This window comes from Gordionus sp. m RMFG-2023, chromosome 5 (genome assembly GCF_954871325.1).
Source record: "Gordionus sp. m RMFG-2023 chromosome 5, tfGorSpeb1-WG-v2, whole genome shotgun sequence".
Taxonomy (NCBI): domain Eukaryota; kingdom Metazoa; phylum Nematomorpha; class Gordioida; order Chordodea; family Parachordodidae; genus Gordionus; species Gordionus sp. m RMFG-2023.
The window spans coordinates 8,202,131-8,224,241 of NC_088779.1; the positions used below are offsets into that span (position 1 = coordinate 8,202,131).

Consider the following 22,111-nt stretch of genomic DNA (forward strand, 5'->3'; position numbering starts at 1 on the left):
TTTATTTAGGAACCTGAACCATCTTTAACAATATTGGCACCTAATATTTTTTTTAAGTCTAGGTTTCAAAGAATGTATATTTTTTTCATTTTAAAAAGTTTGCTTGATTTCATATTTTGCACTCATATAAATGAATCATTAAAATATATCGTCACAAAAAAAGGTAGATTACACAATAGAAAAAATATTAATAAACAAACCAAATTTACATTTAAAATAAATAATATATATAAATAATCTTTTTATACTTTAAATAATATAATATAATTCTAAATAATTAAAAAATTATTTTGAGATTTGCAAATGATTATTTTGCCTTTTTCGTAATCAGTAATAAGTTTCTTTTTCAAGCCATCCACCCCGATGATGTCTAATCATATATCTTCTAGCCTCGTCATAGATTAATATTAATGCACTGAAAGGAAGGGCGGGTAACCACCAGAAAAATCTATTTTTTGTATAACATTATCAATATTATATATTATAGTGTAGTATTATATGATGTTGTCAGAAATGTGTAATCAATTTATTCGCATATTCCTTTTAGCCAATAATGTGTAATATATTCCAAAAATGTATTAAATTTATAGGGATATTCTACAACTGCTGGGATACATTTCCGTTAAAATCAAATTTTAAAATAAATCAAAGTCCTCACCCCCCCCCCCTCATCTCCTATGATGACAAAATTATATAATATTCCCCCCCCCCTCCTCATCCAGTTAATATAACTTTTGAGATTTTTATAACATGATTACATCGTTATTCCCCACCTTCTCTTTTAGAGGGCCCTGAAAGTTAGCAAATAGCACAATGATTTGTTGAACTAATATTTTAAAATCTGATTTTGTCGAAAATATATTTTATTATGTATAGAATACATAACCTATAAAGTTTGGAAGATTTAGCCCTTAACTTTTAAATCATTCTTAATTCTTATACCGGCAATTCACAGATTCTTCAAATATTAAAGAGCTATTTCAAATTTTTATTTTTGAAAATTTGTTCGTTAATGAATGAGTAATAAATGACATCAGAATCTTTTTATATGATGTGAAGTGCAATTAATTATCACAAACACATTATTAAATTATTAATAGAGTCCTGAATATCAGAGTTATCTTTGAAGGTCCCGCCCGATATAAAAATTTCAGATTTCTTGTCGCCAGTCAGGCCCAAAGTTTTTTGACAACTCGATTCAAAAAAAAATTTTTTTCGACCTATAGCTCGAAGAAGTTAAAGTAGAACAGACACAAATTTAGACGCTCTTGTCTATGTAAGGCTCTAACACATAATAATACATTATATTATATATTGTATATCAAATAAGATTAGTAAAAGATCTTAGGTTACAAATATTATAAATGGCAGAACTATAATCATAAAAAAAATACTGCAGAAAGTTTAGCCATGATCTTTATTTTAAGGTAAATAAAATAATTCTATGCAAAAATGTTTAAAATTTGAGATTGAAATTTTATTAAGTTAGTAAAAAAAAATTTAGAATGAGTTCCGATTTTGTTCAGGTTCAATTTTGTTCGCTCCGACATTTATCTACTGAGAACTATTTGCTCTTTATGATCTAGATTAGCCGTTAAAAATTATATGCTTATAATTTTATATTTAAACTAAATTTTCGCATAATTATTTAAGGTTAGATTATTATGTTACTTGATAGGGTACATTCCGAGCCCTTTATCCATCGCAGGCATGTAACATAAAAAGGCGGCCACGGCTGTTTCAAATACTAAGGCAAAATTTAGCACCCAATTTCTAAATATCCGTTTTATGAGAATGTTAAATTCTTTAATATATAATATTAAATTGAAATGCTTACGTCATTCCTTGTTTGATTAACGAATTCATGCGAGTTTTACAAATAATTAAATCCGCCCATTGCACAATAACTATGGCTACAAAAAACGCTGTATGACACGTATGTTCCAAAATTTTTCTGATCGTATAAGTCTGCATTGCGGTACATGAATATAAGATAAACATTTTTTTAAAATGCTTTTCCTAATAGAAGAACTTGTAAAAGATATATGGACATTAATGTTAAGATTTCAAATTATAAAACATTATATATTTGAATAATAACAAAAGATTATATGGACATAAACTAAAATCAAATAACTCGCCATATTAAAGGTATAACAATAATTACCCATTCCTGGCCATAAGAATCCTCCAAATTATTGACTCCTGCCGAATCCCAAGCTACTCGGATGCCTAATAGTCTTCTGGGTAAAAACCCGTTCTCGGCCATAATGACAAAATAAGTGAAAAACCCTGCACAAGCTTGGATCATACCTACTTGACCGTAGGCGACACTTATCAATCTAAAAAAAAGAAATATATTAAAATCTTATTGACTAATGTAGGTCAGCTGTCCGATTTTCTCGGTTTGAGCCACTGTTTTGACCTTTAGAATCAGTTCGGCTTGATTTAGTCTTTGCAATTGATTTTTGGTTCAGTCTGGGCCGATATAAAAATTTATATTAACTTTTTATAATTATCAAAAACAATTTATTCAATTCCAATTCCTACTTATGATGTAGTCAATGTGATTCTTGAAATTCAATTACTTATTAAAATTTCAATCTATTCATAATATGATTTTATTATTCTATAATTTATTGTTACTTACTATTGTGTTTGTGTTAGGTAATTTTCATATTCTATAATTTCTATATTTGTAATTAAATGTATTTATCACAAATAATTATTCGCCTTATATCTTTTAAATATAACCTAATCTCTATCGGCTATTTCTATCAATCCCTACAATTTAATTTTATAGTGGTAACAGTTTAGATTCAAATAATTTTTCTAATAACAATCGAGAGAAATCAATTAGTTATATATATATATATAAAGAAATAAGGATATTTTATAACTTCGATAAAAATTATTTAATAACTAAATTAACCAAAAAAACGGTGATTTAAAACCTTTCATTAACTAATTGATCGTATTTTGGATTACGTGGTCTCCTTTTCATGATATCGCTCTCAGATTTTTCGTATGCTAGGGATATGGCAGGTACCTATCGATAAAGAAGATGGGTAGCTCTATTATTTATATAATATATGTATACCATGATGAATACAGTAAGGGTTTATTTCCTGAGCTTTGGTTTTAAAACTTGTAGGTTTATCAGTATTATGGGAATATATTTAATTTTGTATTGAAAATTTTTTACTTTTAAGCACTTTTAATTTCTGTCTATGTAATCAAACGTTAACAAACAAAAAAAATGAATACTGTGATGGTTTAAAAATTATTTCTGTTTTTGCCAAATATCCAAGTAGGGGAGACCAGGGCTAGTCGGCGCAAGGGGTTTGTGGGTTCAAGGAATTTTTTTTACAACCAGTAGAAATTAAAATTTGAAATTTAGTTCTAAAATAGAATTCTATAATATCCATAATTGGGGATAAAAATAATTTATAATATTTAGCTATTTAAATTATTATCCGTTATGACATGTTTAGACGTAAAAATTACAATATTTTCACTTAATATTATTAGGTTGTATTAAAAAATTAAAAGGTTAAACATGACAAAATGAACATTATATGAAACTTAAATATCTATTTTAATATTTGTGAAAGTTTCAGATTGATATATAATGCTTAAATATATGTTAAGATCAAATTAGTAATATTACCACCATTGAGGTTAGTAGAATCGTGGCTAGTCGCGCAATCAGTCAATTTTTATTATATTATTATGGTACCCAAATATATATGCAAAATTCAAAATAGTAAAATTTTTACTAAAAAAAGATTGTGAAGAAACTATAAAACTGTATGAAAATGATATCTCATTAAGAAAAATACCATTTATTACAGGTTAAAATATAATATTTTATAAATGTAATATATTAAATAATAATTATTATATAAATTTATTAATGTGATAGATTTTTCATAATACGTTTCAATTTTAATATAATATCAGACCTAAATAAATATCTTGCAAACTAAAATCTTCATATACATATTGTGATAATATATTATATATTGTCACAGATAATATAATATTTTATAAATGTAATATATAAAATAATTATTATTATATAAATTTATTAATGTGTTTGATTTTTCATAATACATTTCAATTTTAATATAATATCAGACCTAAATAAATATCTTGCAAACTAAAATCTCCATGATATTATATATATTGCATATATAAATTTTAGCCTGATAATAAGATCAATTATTTAAATTAAATATATCTAGCAAACAAATATAATATATATATATTTTTTTTAATTGACAATATAATATGATTCAAATAAATACATTTTATTAGATATGAACATTTTAGAATATAAATTTTAGCCTGTTAATAATATCAATATATTTAAAATTAATTATATCTAACAAAACAAATATTTATATATATATATAATTGACAATATAATATGATTCAAATTAATTCATTTTATTGGACATGAGATTATATTTATAAATAGAATAGATAAATTTTGAGTAAATTTATTATTAATAAATATAAACATTAATAAACAATTGTAAAAGATGTGTGTATTATATGTAAACAGGATTATAAAAGTTTTCATAATTTTGAAGATTGGTTTCAATGTAGAGTGGTTCTCTGTCAAAAAAAATTGTTATTTTATTTGTTATAATTGTAAATAGAATATTATATAAATATAGTATCATAGTTATATATTAAAATCTGGCAAAAAATTTTTTTATAAATAAGAAGCCTAATAAACCACTTGATTTGACTAGCCCCATCGATGATCCGACTAACCACGGGTTCGGGGCTACTAGGTTCAAAAAATGACTTTTACTAAAACCTTTCTAGAAAAATAATTATTAAATATTTAAAAATATAACAGTATATATTTATAGGTAGATGTTTAAGATATCTATTGGTATTTTGTAAGATCTTATATGATCATTATTTTCGGAGCTATGATAATTTTGACAAAAATGGCGTCTACTAGCCTTTCGAATAAAGATTTTTTATTTAGAAAAAACAATCCATCCCAAGTCAAGGATTAATTCTCATTTGATTATAGAACTTAATTACATATAAATAAATACCATGTCAGTTTCGAGATCTATGCATAAAATGGTAACGGTTCCTAAGGGCAGAGGAATGTTGAGGAGTATGTAAAATAAGAAAGGACTCATCTCTGGTATTTTACTCGTCAATGTATAAGCTATAGACTTTTTGAGATTATCAAATATCAAACGGCCTAAATAAATTATGACACTTGAAAATATATTAAAATATAACAATTTTGTTTCAAAAATTTAAACGACTCAGCCCGGCCTGACTTTCTTTCTAAATATACTAAACCTGACTCATCCCGATCCAAATTTAATTTTTCTGAATAGGCTTCCGGCGTACCAGTCGGGCTTTTGCAGATTTTCATCGTAGAATACTATTCTTAAGTTATATACGAGATAAAACATAAATAACCTTCTTCAACCCCAGTTACTATAGAAGCGAAATTGTCATCCAGTAAAATCATATCGGCTGCTTGCTTACTAACATCACTTCCGGCTATTCCCATAGCAACTCCTTTTAAAGTAAGTGTATTAATTACATATATAGTCAAACAAATATAATTGTACCATTGTAATATCATTGTATTTTAACAATTTATAACTATTCATTTTTTTTCTATGGAAATTCATCAATTAGTTTATTTTTGAAATAATTCGATAACTTTATATTTGTAAATCAATTTATTAAAAACATTTTCAAAAATAATAAAAATTAATAAGTAACTATATATTTTTTTAAATACCATAATTAATAACCATTATTTCATATATTACGGTGAATTCCACATCAAATCAACCAAGGTTTCAACCCGACCCCCCTCAATTTTTCTTAAAAATTGTATACTGGTAGTATATACTATAACTAAGAAGAAAAATTCTTTTTTTATCTTCCAACACTGTTTACCCGCTATGATATGGCCGTTTAAAGCGCGGAAAAATGGTACATTTATGACAAAATGCACCTCATTTATTTTCAAATATCTCGAGGAATAATTATGTTAGAAAAATAATTAAAATTTTATTTTGTAGCTTAATAAAAGTTCTTTAAAATGACATAAAAATAAAAATGATGGACATTTTATTAATATCGAAAACCGGATGTGTAAAACCAGAAATGGCCATAGAAAAAAAGGTATTTTTTTCAAAATTTTTTTCTGTAGATAGATATCACACTGCTTTATATTTGTACAAAATCCTAGACTGGGATGAACATGGGTTTAGGAGTTATCACTCTTTATATGGCTAAAATTGAACAAATTTAACATTAATATCATCATATTTTAATTTAATGAATAGTTATGAAATAATGATAATTTAAAAATTATGTCTAAATGACAGGCTCTTACTTTTTTTTATCTTTATCACAATTTTTGAGAAGTGGCTGGAATAATGAGCTTTGTTTAACACTTTAGTTAAATTTTGTCTTGAAGTTACTTGAAAAAATAATTCTAAACATATTTATAACTTTATTTGCCTCAAATTGCATTACATATAATACAATCAAAAATTTATAAATAAAATATATCATATATTATAATTATCCAAGAAATTTTAATAGATGACTTTCTATGTTCATTTTTGTGAGCAAAGAGAATTTCTGGAACACAAAGTTCCAATCTTTTATTCCACTGACGAAAACAAAGGTCATAATTTATTAAAATTTCTTGGATGATTATAATATATGATATATTTTAATTATAAATTTTTGATTGTATTATATGTAATGCAATTTGAGGCAAATAAAGTTATAAATATGTTTAGAATTATTTTGTCAAGTAACTTCGAGACAAAATTTAACTAAAATGTTAAACAAAGCTCATTATTCCAGCCACTTCTCAAAAATTTTGATAAAGATAAAAAAAAGTAAGGGCCTATCATTTAGACATAATTTTTAAATTATCATTATTTCATTAATATTCATTAAATTAAAATATGATGATATTAATGTTAAATTTGTTCAATTTAAGCCATATAAAGAGTGATAACTCCTAAACCCATGTTCATCCCAGTCTAGGATTTTGTACAAATATAAAGCAGTGTGATACCTATCTACAGAAAAAAAAATTTGAAAAAATAAATACCTTTTTTTCTATGACCATTTCCGGTTTTACACATCCGGCTTTCGATATTAATAAAATGTCCATCAATTTTATTTTTATGTCATTTTAAAGAACTTTTATTAAGCTACAAAATAAAAATTTAATTATTTTTTTAACAAAATTATTTCTCGAGATATTTGAAAATAAATGAGGTGCATTTTGTCAAAAATGTACCATTTTTCCGCGCTTTAAACGGCCATATCTTAGCGGGTAAACAGTGTTGGAAGGTAAAATTTCATTTTTTTCTTAGTTATGTATACAAAATTTAAGAAAAATTGAAGGGGGTCGGGTTGAAAATTCGACTTTTTTTTGTTGATTTGATATGAAATTCACCATTACTATATGAATATGATTTTATTTTAAGAGGTATAATGAAGCATATAAGGTTACTTTAAGGGAAATAGTAAATGAATTATTTTACAACCAAACCATAGAAATTTAAACAAAAGTGTAGGAAATAAACTAAAATTAATAATAATATATTGTAAATAAAAAAACCTATGTCCGCTTTCTTGAGAGCAGGAGAATCGTTGACTCCATCCCCAGTTACAGCTACTATAGCTCCTTGTCTCTGACACCCTTCCACTATTATGAGTTTTTGTTGTGGGGATGTGCGGGCAAAAACAAGCTCGGGATGCCATTTCAAAATTCCATCCAAATCTTTTGGGCTCATATTTTTCAGCTCTCCTCCATGAACCACACAAGCCTTAGCATCGCTTTAAAAAAATACAATATATAAATTTTTCGAATTCATTCAAATATTTAATGTGGTTATCTTTGAAAGAAAGAAAAACTAATTTGATTAGGTATCAAGCTATCGAGGGAAAAAAAACTATAAGCAAACCGGGGATTGATTTCGCCCACTGGAATTTTCAAACGAGCGGATATATCTTCGATAGTATCACTGTCTTCCGATATTATACCAACTTGTTTTGCTATGGCTTTCGCCGTTATCGGGTGGTCTCCCGTCACCATTATAACCTTTAGGGAACAAATGTATAATTTTGCATAAAATTATTTATTCGCCATTTTATTGATTTTAAACAATATTATAATGAATTATGTTCTACAAACATTACTACTATCTTTCTGATAATGTTATCTCACAGTGTTTTATCTAAACTCCAATGGCACAATGTGACTTTGTCAAACATTACAAATTGGCTATTATGTAAACTATTATTCAAGATTCAAGAATCAAATCTATATTCCTACTACTGTTAATCAAAAATAGGGAATAATATAAAAACAGTTTATGATATTTCTTATTAGGAATAAATTGTTATAGTTAAATTGTAATACAATTATTTTATTAAACAAAAATTATGATGTTATATCCAAAATTATCAAAGAATGGAGGATATTTCTATTATAAAATTTGAAAAAAGAGATATTTAACTAAAAATTTATACATTTTTTAGGGGACCTAGAGGGACTCCTATATATTAGATTATAATTGATTGAATTGAGACTCACAAATAGAATGATGACTTTCAAAGCTTAAGAATGATATTATATAAGTTTATATATTATTTATTTACTCGAACACTATTTATATACCCTGATTCCAGCGCTGCGACATTTAGCTACCGCATCAGGAACCGCAGCTCGAGGGGGGTCTATAAGAGCCATGAGGCCTACAAATCTAAAACCTTCAAGAGGAAAATTTACATTGTCAGTGTTGAAAGGAAATCCTTTAGGAAATTGATCAATCGGCAACCAAAAATCGCAAAATCCCAGCACTCTTTCGCCCACCCCACCCAGTTCCATGTAGGCCATATTGTAATCTTCCCTTACCTTATCCGTTATTAGTGCTTCTTTCCCATCAATCAATATGGTGGTGCACCTCTTCAAAATACACTCCGGAGCACCCTTCATTACTAACAAATGTCTAGGATCGTTAGGAGATTCGTGGATTGAAACCTTTAGAAATTTTAAGGTAATAAGCAATATGAAAGATAAGGTAATAAATAGAAGAAATTTTTTTTAGAAAAGGCATTTTTACAAAATATTCACATATAAATGCAGAATATTTATTAATCCTACTTGGTATTTATTGTTAGAATTGAAAGGAATTTCCACAAGCTTTTTGTAAATTTTCCTCAGCTCTTCAACGTTCCCATATGTCAATTCAACGCACTTAAGCAAAGCCGATTCAGATGCATCTCCTATAAATTCCCTAAATAGTAAATACATATATTTTAAAGATAATTTGATGCCGGTCCCAAAGATAGGAGAAAAAACCCCTAAATATATAAGAAATATTTATCGCTTCCTGGCAGACCTTTTCATAATTGGCACATTATCCTGGTTAGCTTTGAAGTAAGCCCTGTTGCACAAGGCGGCTATTCGCATAAGTTCCTCCCACGTTTTATTTTTGTTTCGATTCTTTACCACTTTTAGTATTCATTACATTTATTATTGCCTCCGCATTAATAGTATAATAATTCGATTTTTTAACAATTTTATGTATTTTTAACAAAACAACAATCTTTGAATATTAATAGTGCTGTAAACGTTACTACAAAAAACGCGTTACCGTTACATCTGAAAAATGGAGCGCGTTACCGTTACTCGTTACAATTTTGCAAAAGGAACGCACGTTACCTTTCAATAAAGTAACGGGCTACTCGTTACTTAAAAAAATTAAATGTTATATATAATGCAAAAAAATATTAATTTTTTCCAACAATATATAATAAAATAAAACTATACAAAAAGAACATAAAGGATAAGATCTTTTTATAATAAAATTTTCATATATAATTATAATATGAATAAAAAATAATATATTATAAGATAACATCTTTATGTAACAATTTTTTATTTATTTTTAACAATTGATTTTTACAATTTTGATCAGAAAAACATGAGCGCTTAGTACTCAACACACCTTTCGCCGTGCTAAACACACGTTCAATTGGCGCAGAGGATGGGAGAGTGATGTTAAATTTAATAAACAAAAATTTCAATTCGGGGAATTTATTAAAAATATTTAAGGAAATATCTTTATTTTGAAAAAAGCTTGAAAGATAATTTTCAAAGAGATCTTCATTCATTTCCTCATCAAAAATAATTTATCATTATCTGAAAATATTCTAATGTGTGTTGGATAAAGGAATCAAGCCTGTTCTTTCTTTATCAATATCTTTTCTCAAACTGGAAATAAGTTCCAGCATTCTTCCTTTATTGACCTCTAATTTTATCCAGGGCCAATCCATTTTAAATAGTGGGTGAATTATTGCCGATAGTATATAATCATCATCATAGATGTGTTTGAATCCATTGAAAATATGATAGTCAAAATTAAATTATAAGCAATATTTGAACTGTATACCTTTTATCTATGGCTTCCAGGATTGAATCATTAAGCGGCTTACAAAACTTCAAATTATTTATAGCCAATTTTTTAAGTTTTGATATTATAATGCTTATATAATGGGAGTGAGATATCTTAAATGTATATTTTCTTCTCTCTCTAAAATTGAAAGAGCCGTAGCTATCGGTTCCATAACCTATAAAATCATATATATACATATCATATTTTAATTAACACTAACCATACAATATTCATCTATGAACGACTTGTCGTTATCTGAAAATCTCTGTAATCCAGATTTGTCGCAAGATTCATCAAATTTTTGGTAAGTCACCTTAATAAGATTATTTATTAATTTTACAGAGTTATAGAAAGAATTCCATCTTCTTATGATTTAATCAAATATCTTCCCATATTTTCCTTAAAAATGGCTGCACAGTTAGAAGATTGCCCATGTTTATTCCACAAAATCTTACATTTAGAATATGTAATTTTTGAAATGGTTTTATAATGAACATCGTTGAGTGCCTTTTCAGTGTCAATACATAAGATTTAAAATGTGTGCTGAACAGGAATGATGCTTAGGTAAGTATACAATACTATCATTAATATGATCTTCAAATAGATCAAATAATGGCAGAGGAACTATTTCATCATCCGTTTCTTCTCCTTGTTCATATGCTCTAATAAATTTTTAATAAATATATTATATAATTTTTTTACTTGAGGGCTTTTAAATAATTTCTAGCATTATAATAAAATTACAATATGATTATAATATGTTTTAGAATTAAAATTTTTATATGCAAAACCTAATTATAATAAATTCTTAGTTATAATATTTATATGTTTTTTATAAAGGTATTGCATTTGCAAAAAAAGTTATTTATATTTTGATAATATACTAATTTGTATTAGTTATAAATATAATTGCTAAATTATATATATTTTTTTAAATACCATTAAAAGTAACAAGAATACTTAAATTTTATTGTAATCTTATTTTTTAAAAAATATTTATGTATAATAAATTTTTAATATAATAATCTGTATAAAATTTATACATTTCAAATTTATTTTATTGTGTACTATCATTAAAATAAATACATGGTTAAATAATAAGATGCTATATATATAGTATTTTATTAATATAATCTATATATTTAAATAAATTTTTTTAAAATCATTTTATGATTAAGTTTTTATATGTTTAAAATAATTATATATTAATTCATTCTTTACCTTCAAATGTTTTTTTAAGTTTGAGCTACTTGATATTGACGTTGAAATATTTGCGTTGGGACATAATTTACATTTACAAAGTGTAGACTTGGTACCATTAATTTTCTTAATTGGTTTAGAATATAATTCAAATTGGGGCCAGGGAAGGATTAAATCTTCTTCATCTGAAGAAGTAAGTACTATGGACATAATATTCTTTTAAAATAAATTATAAATTAATTAATAATATCATTATATTTACTTTGAATTTTGTGAATATTAATTTCGACTGATAATTTAACATAGAGAATTAAAAAAAAAATGTTGGAAGTGGTTGATATGAATTAAAATTCGGCTTTAATTATTAAAATTAATAATTAAAAAATAAATAATAGTAATTTTATAATACAATAATATATGTTTTTCTTTTTATTGATATTTTTTAAGAAAAAATAATAAAGTAACTAGTAAAGGAACGTTTTGCGTTACCATTACTCAAAAAAAGAAACTCGTTACCGTTACTCGTTACCTTTAGATGAATGTAACGAATGGCGTTCCTTTTTTGACGTTACTTTACAGCACTAAATATTAAGGATTGCTAACAAAATACTTTTTATAAATTTACCACCTTGATTTTCGGAGGTGTCGACTTCCCAAACTTTGTCATCATACCACATATGAGCTACACTCATCCTATTTTGGGTCAAAGTGCCAGTTTTATCTGAGCATATGGTAGACGTTGAGCCTAGGGTTTCAACGGCCTCGAGATTTTTGACTAAACAATTTTTAGCGTTCATTCGTTTAGATGTTAAAGTTAGGCATACCTGTGTGATTAAGAAAAAGTAATGACACCTCCTCCTTAATTAGCCATAAAATGTGATGTACATAAAATAAATCACCGCTAATTGAATTTTTATTTTGATCATCAGATTATAGTTATATGTGTATTCCATTATTAAAACGTTCAAAGAGAACCAAAAAGATATTTTAATTATAAAAGAAAGATTAAATATTGAAAGTGTATATATTATTTATCTCCATCATTTAGTATCATGCATGTCACAGGATTCCTAGGACTATAAGGAAGGAGAGCCAAAGCATTCTGTAGATATACTAAATGAATCTGAATAGGAAGGTTTAAATGTAAAAAGATGAAAGAAAGAGCCAAAAGAGAATTGAAACTTTTGGTTGAAAAATGAATAGTATTAAAAAAAGTGCTTAGATAAAATCGAATGAACTCTATACAAAGATTACATAGAACATTAAAAATTTTATTTTTTTACTATGCTTATAGAGACACTTTAAATATTGCTATTTAGTGGTTATCAAATATCAAATATCATGCATTATTCTATAATAAAAATTTTAAGTGAAAAAGTTACCGTGATTGTAGCGGGCAAGCCCTCCGGTACATTAGCCACGATGATACCTATCAAAAATATGACCCCGTCTAACCAGTAGTGTCTCATTAGGAGGGAGATCACTAAGAAAGTGAATCCCAAAAATACGGCGACCACAGTTATGATGTTAATAAAATGTTTGATTTCTTTATTAATCGGGGTGTTTCCTGATTCAGGACCTGCAGCAAGATTTGCAATCCTACCCATTACGGTCCTATCACCTGTGTGTATCACAACTCCTGTTGACGTTCCTGTGGAGGTGATAATAGTATATACAAATTTTATTTTAGAAAAATATGTACTAAGATTTGTTTTATGCTATTAATATGCAATTTAAAAAAAAGTGAATTTTGCAATAATTAATAAATTAGTTATATATAGACCTGGGCCGGCCGCCAACCTTTTTTGGTTACGCCGAAAACGCCACCGTTTAAGAAAATCAATCCGGCGCGCCGCCGATTTTTGTATCGGCGGCGCACGACCGGCGCAGAAATTTATTTATACCTTTATATTCTAATAATTGGTCAACATCACTTTGTAATTTTTTAATGTCAATCAGGATTTTGATGAATTTTTATTTTCTACTATTTTAAAATTAATTATATTGACGTCATTATAGAATTCAATCAATCAAAAATCTAAAATTCCAAAATTTGCCATAATTTTACATATTTTTAAAATGGATGCATCTATTTTAATAATTTAAATAATTTTAGTATCAAAAAATCTATATTCTGGAAATTTTTTGCAAAAGAATTAGAGAAATTATTACTGCTCTAAGATATAAAACTGCAGAGGTTGAATTAGATTTTGAGGAATATCAAAGAAAATGCCTAAGTACAATATATTTAACATCAGACATGTTAGATCTTGACAGCATTGATCCATACCCGGATACCCGTTTTCAAATTGGCAATTCCAATGATAATAATAAGAATAATTCGTCGCATATGAAAATCTTAAAATTAAATATCCCAACACGTTGGCATAGTATATTAATTATGCTAGAAAGCATATCTGGATTAAATAAAAATTTAATTAATAATGTTTTTAAAAGAATTGTGAAGCACTTTCTCAAATTATCAAATTATAAATCTGATCTGGTAGAAGAACTATTAGCATTTCTTTCAAAATTTAAAGAAACTGTCGAATTTCTTTCTGTACAAAAAGGGCCTACTAGAAGTGAAATTGAAACACATTTAATAATAAATGATAGTGTTAGTTCTGAAATTATTTCACTTAAGGAAAATATGCTAAAAAAACTTGCGTTCCGGTTTGTAATCTGCAAGTAATATTATATAAGTATATTTTTTATTTAAAATTATCTAGGTATTGGCTTCTCTTTTAGATCCAAGATTTTAAAAATTGACAATTGTGTCAATATTTAATAGAGAAAAATTGCTCAGCTTCACAATTTATAATAAAACATCTTAAACTTATAGAGAATGATGATAATGAGGTAGTAAATATATCTAATGAGGATGAAGATGAATTATTAAATTCAAGTTATTTGACAAAATTGGCAAGTAAACATTCAACAAATATAAATTTTAATTCCAAGTTAGGTGACTTAGAACAAGAAGGCCACAGTTTTCTTGAAAAACGACAATCACAAGATATGGACGTTCTAAATTTTTGGAGAGAAAAGAAGAGTGAACTTCCCAATCTTTCCCAGGCTCGACAAAAAAATTCTTTGCATTCCGGCGACTACCACTAGTGAAATAGTTTTGTCTACCGCTGGATTGACGTTAAATTCAAGGAAATCATCATTATGTCCCAAAAATTTTAATAAAATAATTTTTATACATGATAATTATAAAATTACGAAATAGATTTTGGATATAATAAGTTTTCTATTAAATGAATATTAAAAAATATGCCGAGATATCTGTAGAATAGTGTATATAAATTTGTTTTTTTTAAAATTAATAAGCAATAAAAATTTTATCTTATAAAAATTTATATATGCGCCGATTTACGCCGATTTTATTGACGGCGGCTAAAAATCGGCGCACCGCCGGCAGTAGATGAGATTTTTTAAAAATTGCGTTGGCCGCCAATATTTCGTCGGCGCACAGGTCTAGTTATAAACAAAATGTAATATCTTGCTATATTGAATATTGTACTAGTGGTAGCCTTAAGAGTTTGGTATAATTATTTTAAAGTAGCCGTTTCCTGGGACAAGTAAGCACTTGTCCCAAGCACACATAATGATTTAAATAGCTCCATATCAGATTTCAAAGAATAAAACCAGATTACCAGGAGGGGGGGGTGAGGTTACATGATTTTATATTCTATACTATTTATTTTAATTATTTTAATATATTTGACTTTGAGAAAAAAACATTTTTAATAAATATATATTATATAATTAAGTTTTAAATGCATTTTCTTTAAATTAGAATTTATAAAATAAGAGACTAATAGTTATGCTACAATACAATCAAATAATCACAAAAAAATGTTTGCATAACCTTTGGAACTATAAGTAAATTTTGCTTAGTAAATAATCTAAAGTTATTTTTATATAAAAAAAATAAAATGAAACCTTCGACTGCGTTGGTTGAAAAAAATGCTAAATTTTTTGTTTCTAGTGGATTCTCGCTGGTAGTATCAGATGAACGAGATTGAGGCTCACTCTCACCAGTTAATGATGAATTATCGATCTGTTTAATTGTATATCAAATAGAGTTGTTAGAGTAAAAAACATTTTTACATAATATATTTTTAGCTATATCTATAATATGCATTTAATAGATAAATTTTAATGCAATTTTAATTTACGTTTTTATTATACATAAAATTCCTAAATCTAATCTTAATTTTCGGTTTCATATTAATTAAAATGATTTCGAGGGTTATTTTTTCCAACAAAAAAGTTTCATTTTACACAATGTATTGAGAATATTAGGCAATGGTGTTAATAATATTCTTATTGATTATAAATTTTTCGGTATTCAATATTAGTGATACCGTTGTAGAAGAAACAATAATATACAAAATAGAAATTTTTTTAAACAATTAGACTAAAATTATAAAAAAAAAATAATTGGTTCTATTAAAAATTTGATTTTAACAAATTATTTTCAAATTTGACATTATGCACCTGCCATGATTATAATGAGTGTTGTTGGAAGCCTATATATAGGCGTTTTTAATCAGGTTTTAATACTAAGAATATTACCTAAGCCTAGAAAATTAACATATAGTGCAGAAAGATTGGCTCTCTTTTATCCAAATCTTAAAGCTTAGGTATAATATTATTTTACTCAAATCTTAATTTTTCTGTTTTTTAAAAACTGCCAATCAAAATTGGAGAGTACTAATTATTATAAAAAAAATGTATTTTATTTGTATCTTAAAAAAATTGTATCTTTATCTAAATATATTACGAGCTTCAGAGGCTATGTATCTAGGTTTAAATATTTTCTAAAACATTTATCTATCTAAACCATATTCCTATATTTGTATATAAATACATTTAAAAGATATCTTTTAACAAATATATTTATATACATATTTAAATCAATCTTTTGTCAAACCTTGAAACAGTGTGATTTTATAATGCGTAAATCAGCAGGCACTCTATCGCCAAATTGTACATCAACGATGTCTCCAACTACCAAGTCTTCAACTTTATGCTCCGTCTTAACACCGTTTCTCCACACCATTGCATGCTATAGAATATAATAATTTTAAATAATATTTAAAATATCAGTGGCATATATATTAACCCTATAAACCAATTAACAAGAATCTCACAATAGCCTTCTCGGATAAATAACCCAGTTACATTTTAATTGATCTTTAAGTTTTGATATAGTTAATATATTCTTATTAGCACGTTAGTTCAGCGTCTACATGTCAGGATATTCACTGGAAGCAAACTCTCCTCTAAAACCTACACCTCCCTATAATTCACTGCCTTATGCGACAATAAAATTCATTACACGTTTTTAATTGTAATTGTACCCTTCATATATTTTAAAAAGAATAGATTATATTATCAATACTCTACTACCAATTATCGAATAAAGTGATTCTAAACACTCATTTACAATGAGTACATTATTCTAGTTTATCATTTAGCATGAATAGTTGCTGATAGAATATTTAACCCTGTAAAATTACATTAAGAAAATAATAAAAAATTATCCAGAAATAAGTTTTATATGAATAATATTGACTATGTATGATTATTTTGATGATGAAGAGGGGGGGGGGTCAAGAATAAGTGAATTATTTATAAGCATAAAACATCATTTTTATTGAATAACATTTATAAATAAAGTTTCAGCTAGATGCACATCTGTGTTGGGGCCCCGGATTTTAGCTATTCCTATAAATTTTAAGAAAAGGATAGTTCCGTTTTCATAACTTAGATTTTGCCCGCTCCCCGGTGATTACACATTGTAAACAACAGCTGGTTTTATCAAACATGAATACTATTTGCTACTATTACCCCTACTTCCGCTCTTCCCAATTTTAGTGCCTCCCACCATGGAATGTAAGAATCCTCTTTATATTATATGATATAATATCGTCCCTTACATAATTATTTTACCATATTGATATTATAATGAGTAATGTTATTCATTGGGTAAAGCCAATATTTAGAGTTTTTAAATAAAAATAGCCCTATTTGACTGGAATAGTGAAAGTCAAAAAATAAATTTAAATTTGAGGTAGTTTTTATTAAATATTTTTCTCTAAATAAGCTGGGATTTTTATCTCGATCTAATTAATTAATATAACAATAATGTGACAAATAATTTTAACAAATTAAAAAGAGACAAAAAAACACAATCCATTACCTGCGGAATCATTTTAGCGAAGGACTCCATAATACGAGAACTTTTGGACTCTTGGTAATACGAAAATATACCAGTAATTATGACAACGCTCATTAGCGCAACTCCCAAATATAACTGTTGAGATTAACAATAATAAAAATTTTTATAAAAATATGGATGATTTTGGATATAGGTATATTTTTTTACGTTATCCCTGGAAACATTTCTATATCTGGCAGAATGGATCCCATAGGCCAGGAAGCAAAGAATGGCCCCTATCCACAAAAGTGCATTGAACCCTCCGAATAATTGCTTAGCGAATTTTACCCATTCTGGGGTTTGGGATGGAGGAGTTAAAGCGTTAGGTCCGTCTCTGGTTAATATATAGTTAGCGGTCTCTGTACTTAGACCCTGCAGATATGAAAAGAAATATGTGTAAATGAAAAGAGGTAATATTTATAATAATATTTATTAAAAAGCGTAGATCAATACATTTCTTAATGTCTCGTGTAAAATTGAATATAACAGTTTTGCGACGGGGCCCAAATATTTACTTAATTTTACATAATAGAATTATGAGCTAAACCAGATGTAGTTTCAGATTATTTATTCCTTTAAGTGAGATAGCTACTGTTAGTTACAAATATTTATGAATAAAGATAAATTTCTGCAAAAAAATAATTTTATATTAGATGCAAGTAGAAAATGCATACATCTCGTTGACTAGGCGGTTTCCATTGTGAAGTTAACCCGAAAGAATATAGATTATACTTTTTTTGTAGATTCAAATATGTGGCTAAATTTATAGATACGAGACGATGCGATCTACCAGCTAATCATGTTTATAAAATATTTTGCTTTTTCTCATATTATTTGAAAAAATTTTTATCAATTAAATTTTATATTAAAAATTATCTATTTTTTAAAGGTTTTACTGATAAAAGGAATATGACTAAAGCTCTAAGAAGGTATAACCATCACGTAAAAGCTACAAATTTAATACACGAGTTTTTCTATTAATATGAATAGCGGAATTTATGATAAAATTAGTATTAGAGAGAAAGAAAAAAAGAATGATATCGATATAGATATTATTATAAGATTTCATAAATTCAATCAGTTAAATTCCGTCCCTCAAATTCGCAATATATCCCAATTCAGTGAGTATTCAGCCTTAGATGACCCACCTGATAAACTGGAATAATATCAATATAAGAAAAATAAATAGTGGTAATACAAAAAGTAAAGATATGGTTCAATACTAAAAAAAAAAAAATAAATCTACAATTTTGTATAATTGAATTAATATACCTGAAGAATATTGCCTCTAATAACATATTGACTATCAAGGTGCATAATGTGTTTAATTCTGAACCTTGGGGTCAATTTAAAAAAAAAAATTTCCCAATATGTAGATAAATGAAGCATATTTTTATTTATATTTGCAAATAACTTTTTCGGGGTCTGCCCCTAAACGTTTGTACAATTCTTGTAGCGGAATTATATGTTCGTCCTAAAAATTAAAAACCACATTAATATAGTTTTTCATTTCATTGCTTTTTTTTTCTATCCCCTCCTCTCCTTTGTTTTAAAATAAATAATAAAAAATATTTTAAATTCCTTTACCGTTTCGACCTCCTTTTTGAGATCTTCCAATTCTTTATACCCCCTCTTTTCCTTTTTCCAGGGCATCCAACTTTTCTTGATTTTGACCGTATCAGCTGAATCATATTTCGGAAATGATAATGGATCAGAATTGGGAACTAAGTCATAATTTTTTGATAATCTTTGCTTTTTTATTCATCGTTTGTAGGCATTTTATTTTGGTAAATATAATATAATATAAATATATTGTAGCTAAATATTTCAATGCAGATTTTTTTTGGTAAGAAACATGGGAAAGAAATTCATATTTTATTTTAAAAATCGTAAATATGTAAATATAATATCTGGGTCTGTTTAGTGTTGCAAAATCGCTCCATTTGAGCCGATTTTTAAAAATGGCTAACTAAGTATTTTATCCAGAAAAATATTACGCAAACCTGAAGATTTTGCTTATAGATGGCACAAAGCTTTGAACACCTATTCGAAATCTGGCAATATTTTTCTGGATTAAATATTGAGTTTAGCCGTTTTTAATTAATCAGCTCAAATGGAGCGATTTTGAACACGAGGTCTGTTTACTATTTTTAGATTAGGACTCTTTAAGATTCGATTTCATACTAAAGAGTGTAGAACCAAAAATTTTACTTTTTTTTTAAAAAAAAATAGTTAATTATTTAAGAATTTATATTTATTTCCATTATTTTTATTTGTAAAGGGCTATATAGAAGGCAACGTGCGTAAACCCCAAATTGACATTAAATATTATTTTTTTTATATTTAAAATAAATAAATTTATAACTCAAAGGTATAAAAAAAAAATTTTTTTTAGTTTTAACCTTCATTTAAAGTGATTAAATAATATAAAATAATTAAATCAAATTTAAAAAAAAAAAAAATTCAATATCTTTAATTAAAAAGATATAATAAAAATTAATTTTCTATAAAAAAAATAGATTGTATTGCTTTAAAATATCCCTAATTTGTATAAAGGAAAGGGGGATGGGGGGGGGGGGGGGTGTTGAGTTAATTTACCTTGGAAAAATATAATTAGGAGACCTGGGGAAGGGGTTCGCGGGAATCAATTTTGTTATATTTGAAGGGTTATAAGTAGGCTTATTTCACTTTTATCACCGTATTATTCCCTAAGTAGTATTGCAAATGGCTGCCATTAACGCGACTATAATATCAGCTTATTAAAAATAAAATATTATTACAATATTTAAAAAAACAATTCTCATATCTAAAGGACTAAAACGCTGCGAAAAAAAAGTAGCTAGAAAGGTCTTTTATTTGTAAAAAGTTTGTTATCTTTTATTGAAAATTTAATCAATCTATCGTAAAATTGTGCTTTTCTTGGAATAATTACCTTTAAATTAATTATCATTATGGTCAATTAGAAATTTATTTGAAAGAGAATATATTTAACTCCCTTTTAAGGCTGAATTATGTGGAATCTGATATTATTTAGCAGCTTATCAATTTTTAAAATCTGTTTATGAGATCAATTTTTCCTTTATTAATTTGAATTCTATTCATGATAATAAACTAAAAATTATTGATTTTAATAAAGAAAAATAGATTTCATTCAAAGATTTTAAAATCGCTCAGCTGTTAAATCAAGTCAGATCGGACCTCACTATGAACCAGTCATGTAATTTGGTAATTTCAGCATCCTATTTTATGATAGCTTAAAAAATTATTTAATTCAATTTCTTTTGATAAAGTATAACAATAATAATTATTTAAAAAATTTGCTATATTTATTACCATCATTTTTAGGCGAATAAATAAGTGAATCCCTTTGATTTGGGAAGAAGAAAAAAATACTAAGTAAGAACTATGATATGAACATACACTCCTATATAATTATTTTAGCAATATGGTATACTGTCGAATTTCAAAGAATATCAATTATATTTTTGTGTGTATATATTGCAGAGAATATTGTACATTTTTTAAAAAAAGTTTAAACCTTAAATTGCTTGCAATTTATACCATCGACCCATTTTTATAGTTTTCGAAAGAAAAGGATAATTAATTTAAATTATTAATTTCAAATAAATTTTCAATAATTTTTAGGCAAATTTTTGGTTATTCTAAGAAAAATTAGAAAAAGTAAAATTTGGAAGAATGAAATTTTAATTATTTTATGACAATAATTTTTTATTTTTTTAAATAATATTTATAACAAAATTAATTAAATGTAAATAAGTTATGTTAATTAAATTACTAATAATATAATTTATTGATAATATTTTCCCCAATTGTGGAAGTTGAGACATAAAAAATATTCAATGTTTTGAAATCAAAAATTTAATGTTTGATAAATGAATACTGCTTCCTTAATTACTTTAAATCTACTCGCCGTTCAGCCCAGAGGGAGCTGTTTTCAACATAGGCTGGCATGAGTGGGCTGGCTAAATAGCTGCTCATAGCAAACCTCATTTTGGCAGACATAATATGTTATAAACCTCTTTAACAGATAATGGCCATCAAACTTCGTACTAATGTAACCATAAAAGTCGGCACCCACGGGCTTTCGAAACTGGGGCCCGCTGGCTTAATAACTTGTGCAAAATATTTTTACAAACTGTAGGGCGTGCTGGCTGAATAACTTGTGCAA

The 22,111-nt window shown here is 26.6% G+C and overlaps 1 protein-coding gene across 1 annotated transcript; it reads right to left on the reverse strand.

Moving 5' to 3' along the window:
* Nucleotides 1-128: 128 nt before the first annotated feature.
* On the reverse strand, nt 129-21,555 carry LOC135930554 (sodium/potassium-transporting ATPase subunit alpha-B-like). The gene is made up of 22 exons (XM_065467370.1): nt 21,461-21,555; nt 21,256-21,346; nt 19,510-19,674; nt 19,337-19,396; nt 18,091-18,294; nt 17,905-18,018; nt 16,633-16,767; nt 15,639-15,756; nt 13,073-13,341; nt 12,319-12,514; nt 9,435-9,546; nt 9,197-9,329; nt 8,711-9,073; nt 7,995-8,131; nt 7,649-7,866; nt 5,464-5,565; nt 5,082-5,236; nt 2,955-3,049; nt 2,168-2,342; nt 1,838-1,968; nt 1,672-1,773; nt 129-448 (listed from the first exon to the last, which is right to left on the reverse strand). The coding sequence occupies exons 2-22, from the start codon at nt 21,259-21,261 to the stop codon at nt 328-330; spliced, it is 3,111 nt and encodes a 1,036-aa protein (XP_065323442.1). The 5' UTR covers nt 21,262-21,346; nt 21,461-21,555; the 3' UTR covers nt 129-327.
* Nucleotides 21,556-22,111: the final 556 nt, after the last annotated feature.

What these genes read in the sequence shown, in the direction of transcription:
- LOC135930554 (XM_065467370.1), bottom strand. An exon ending in GCTTGCCCGCTACAATCACG is followed by an intron (nt 12,515 to 13,072) that starts GTAACTTTTTCA and finishes TTAATCACACAG; the next exon opens with GTATGCCTAACTTTAACATC. An exon ending in GTGGGCGAAATCAATCCCCG is followed by an intron (nt 7,867 to 7,994) that starts GTTTGCTTATAG and finishes ATTTTTTTAAAG; the next exon opens with CGATGCTAAGGCTTGTGTGG.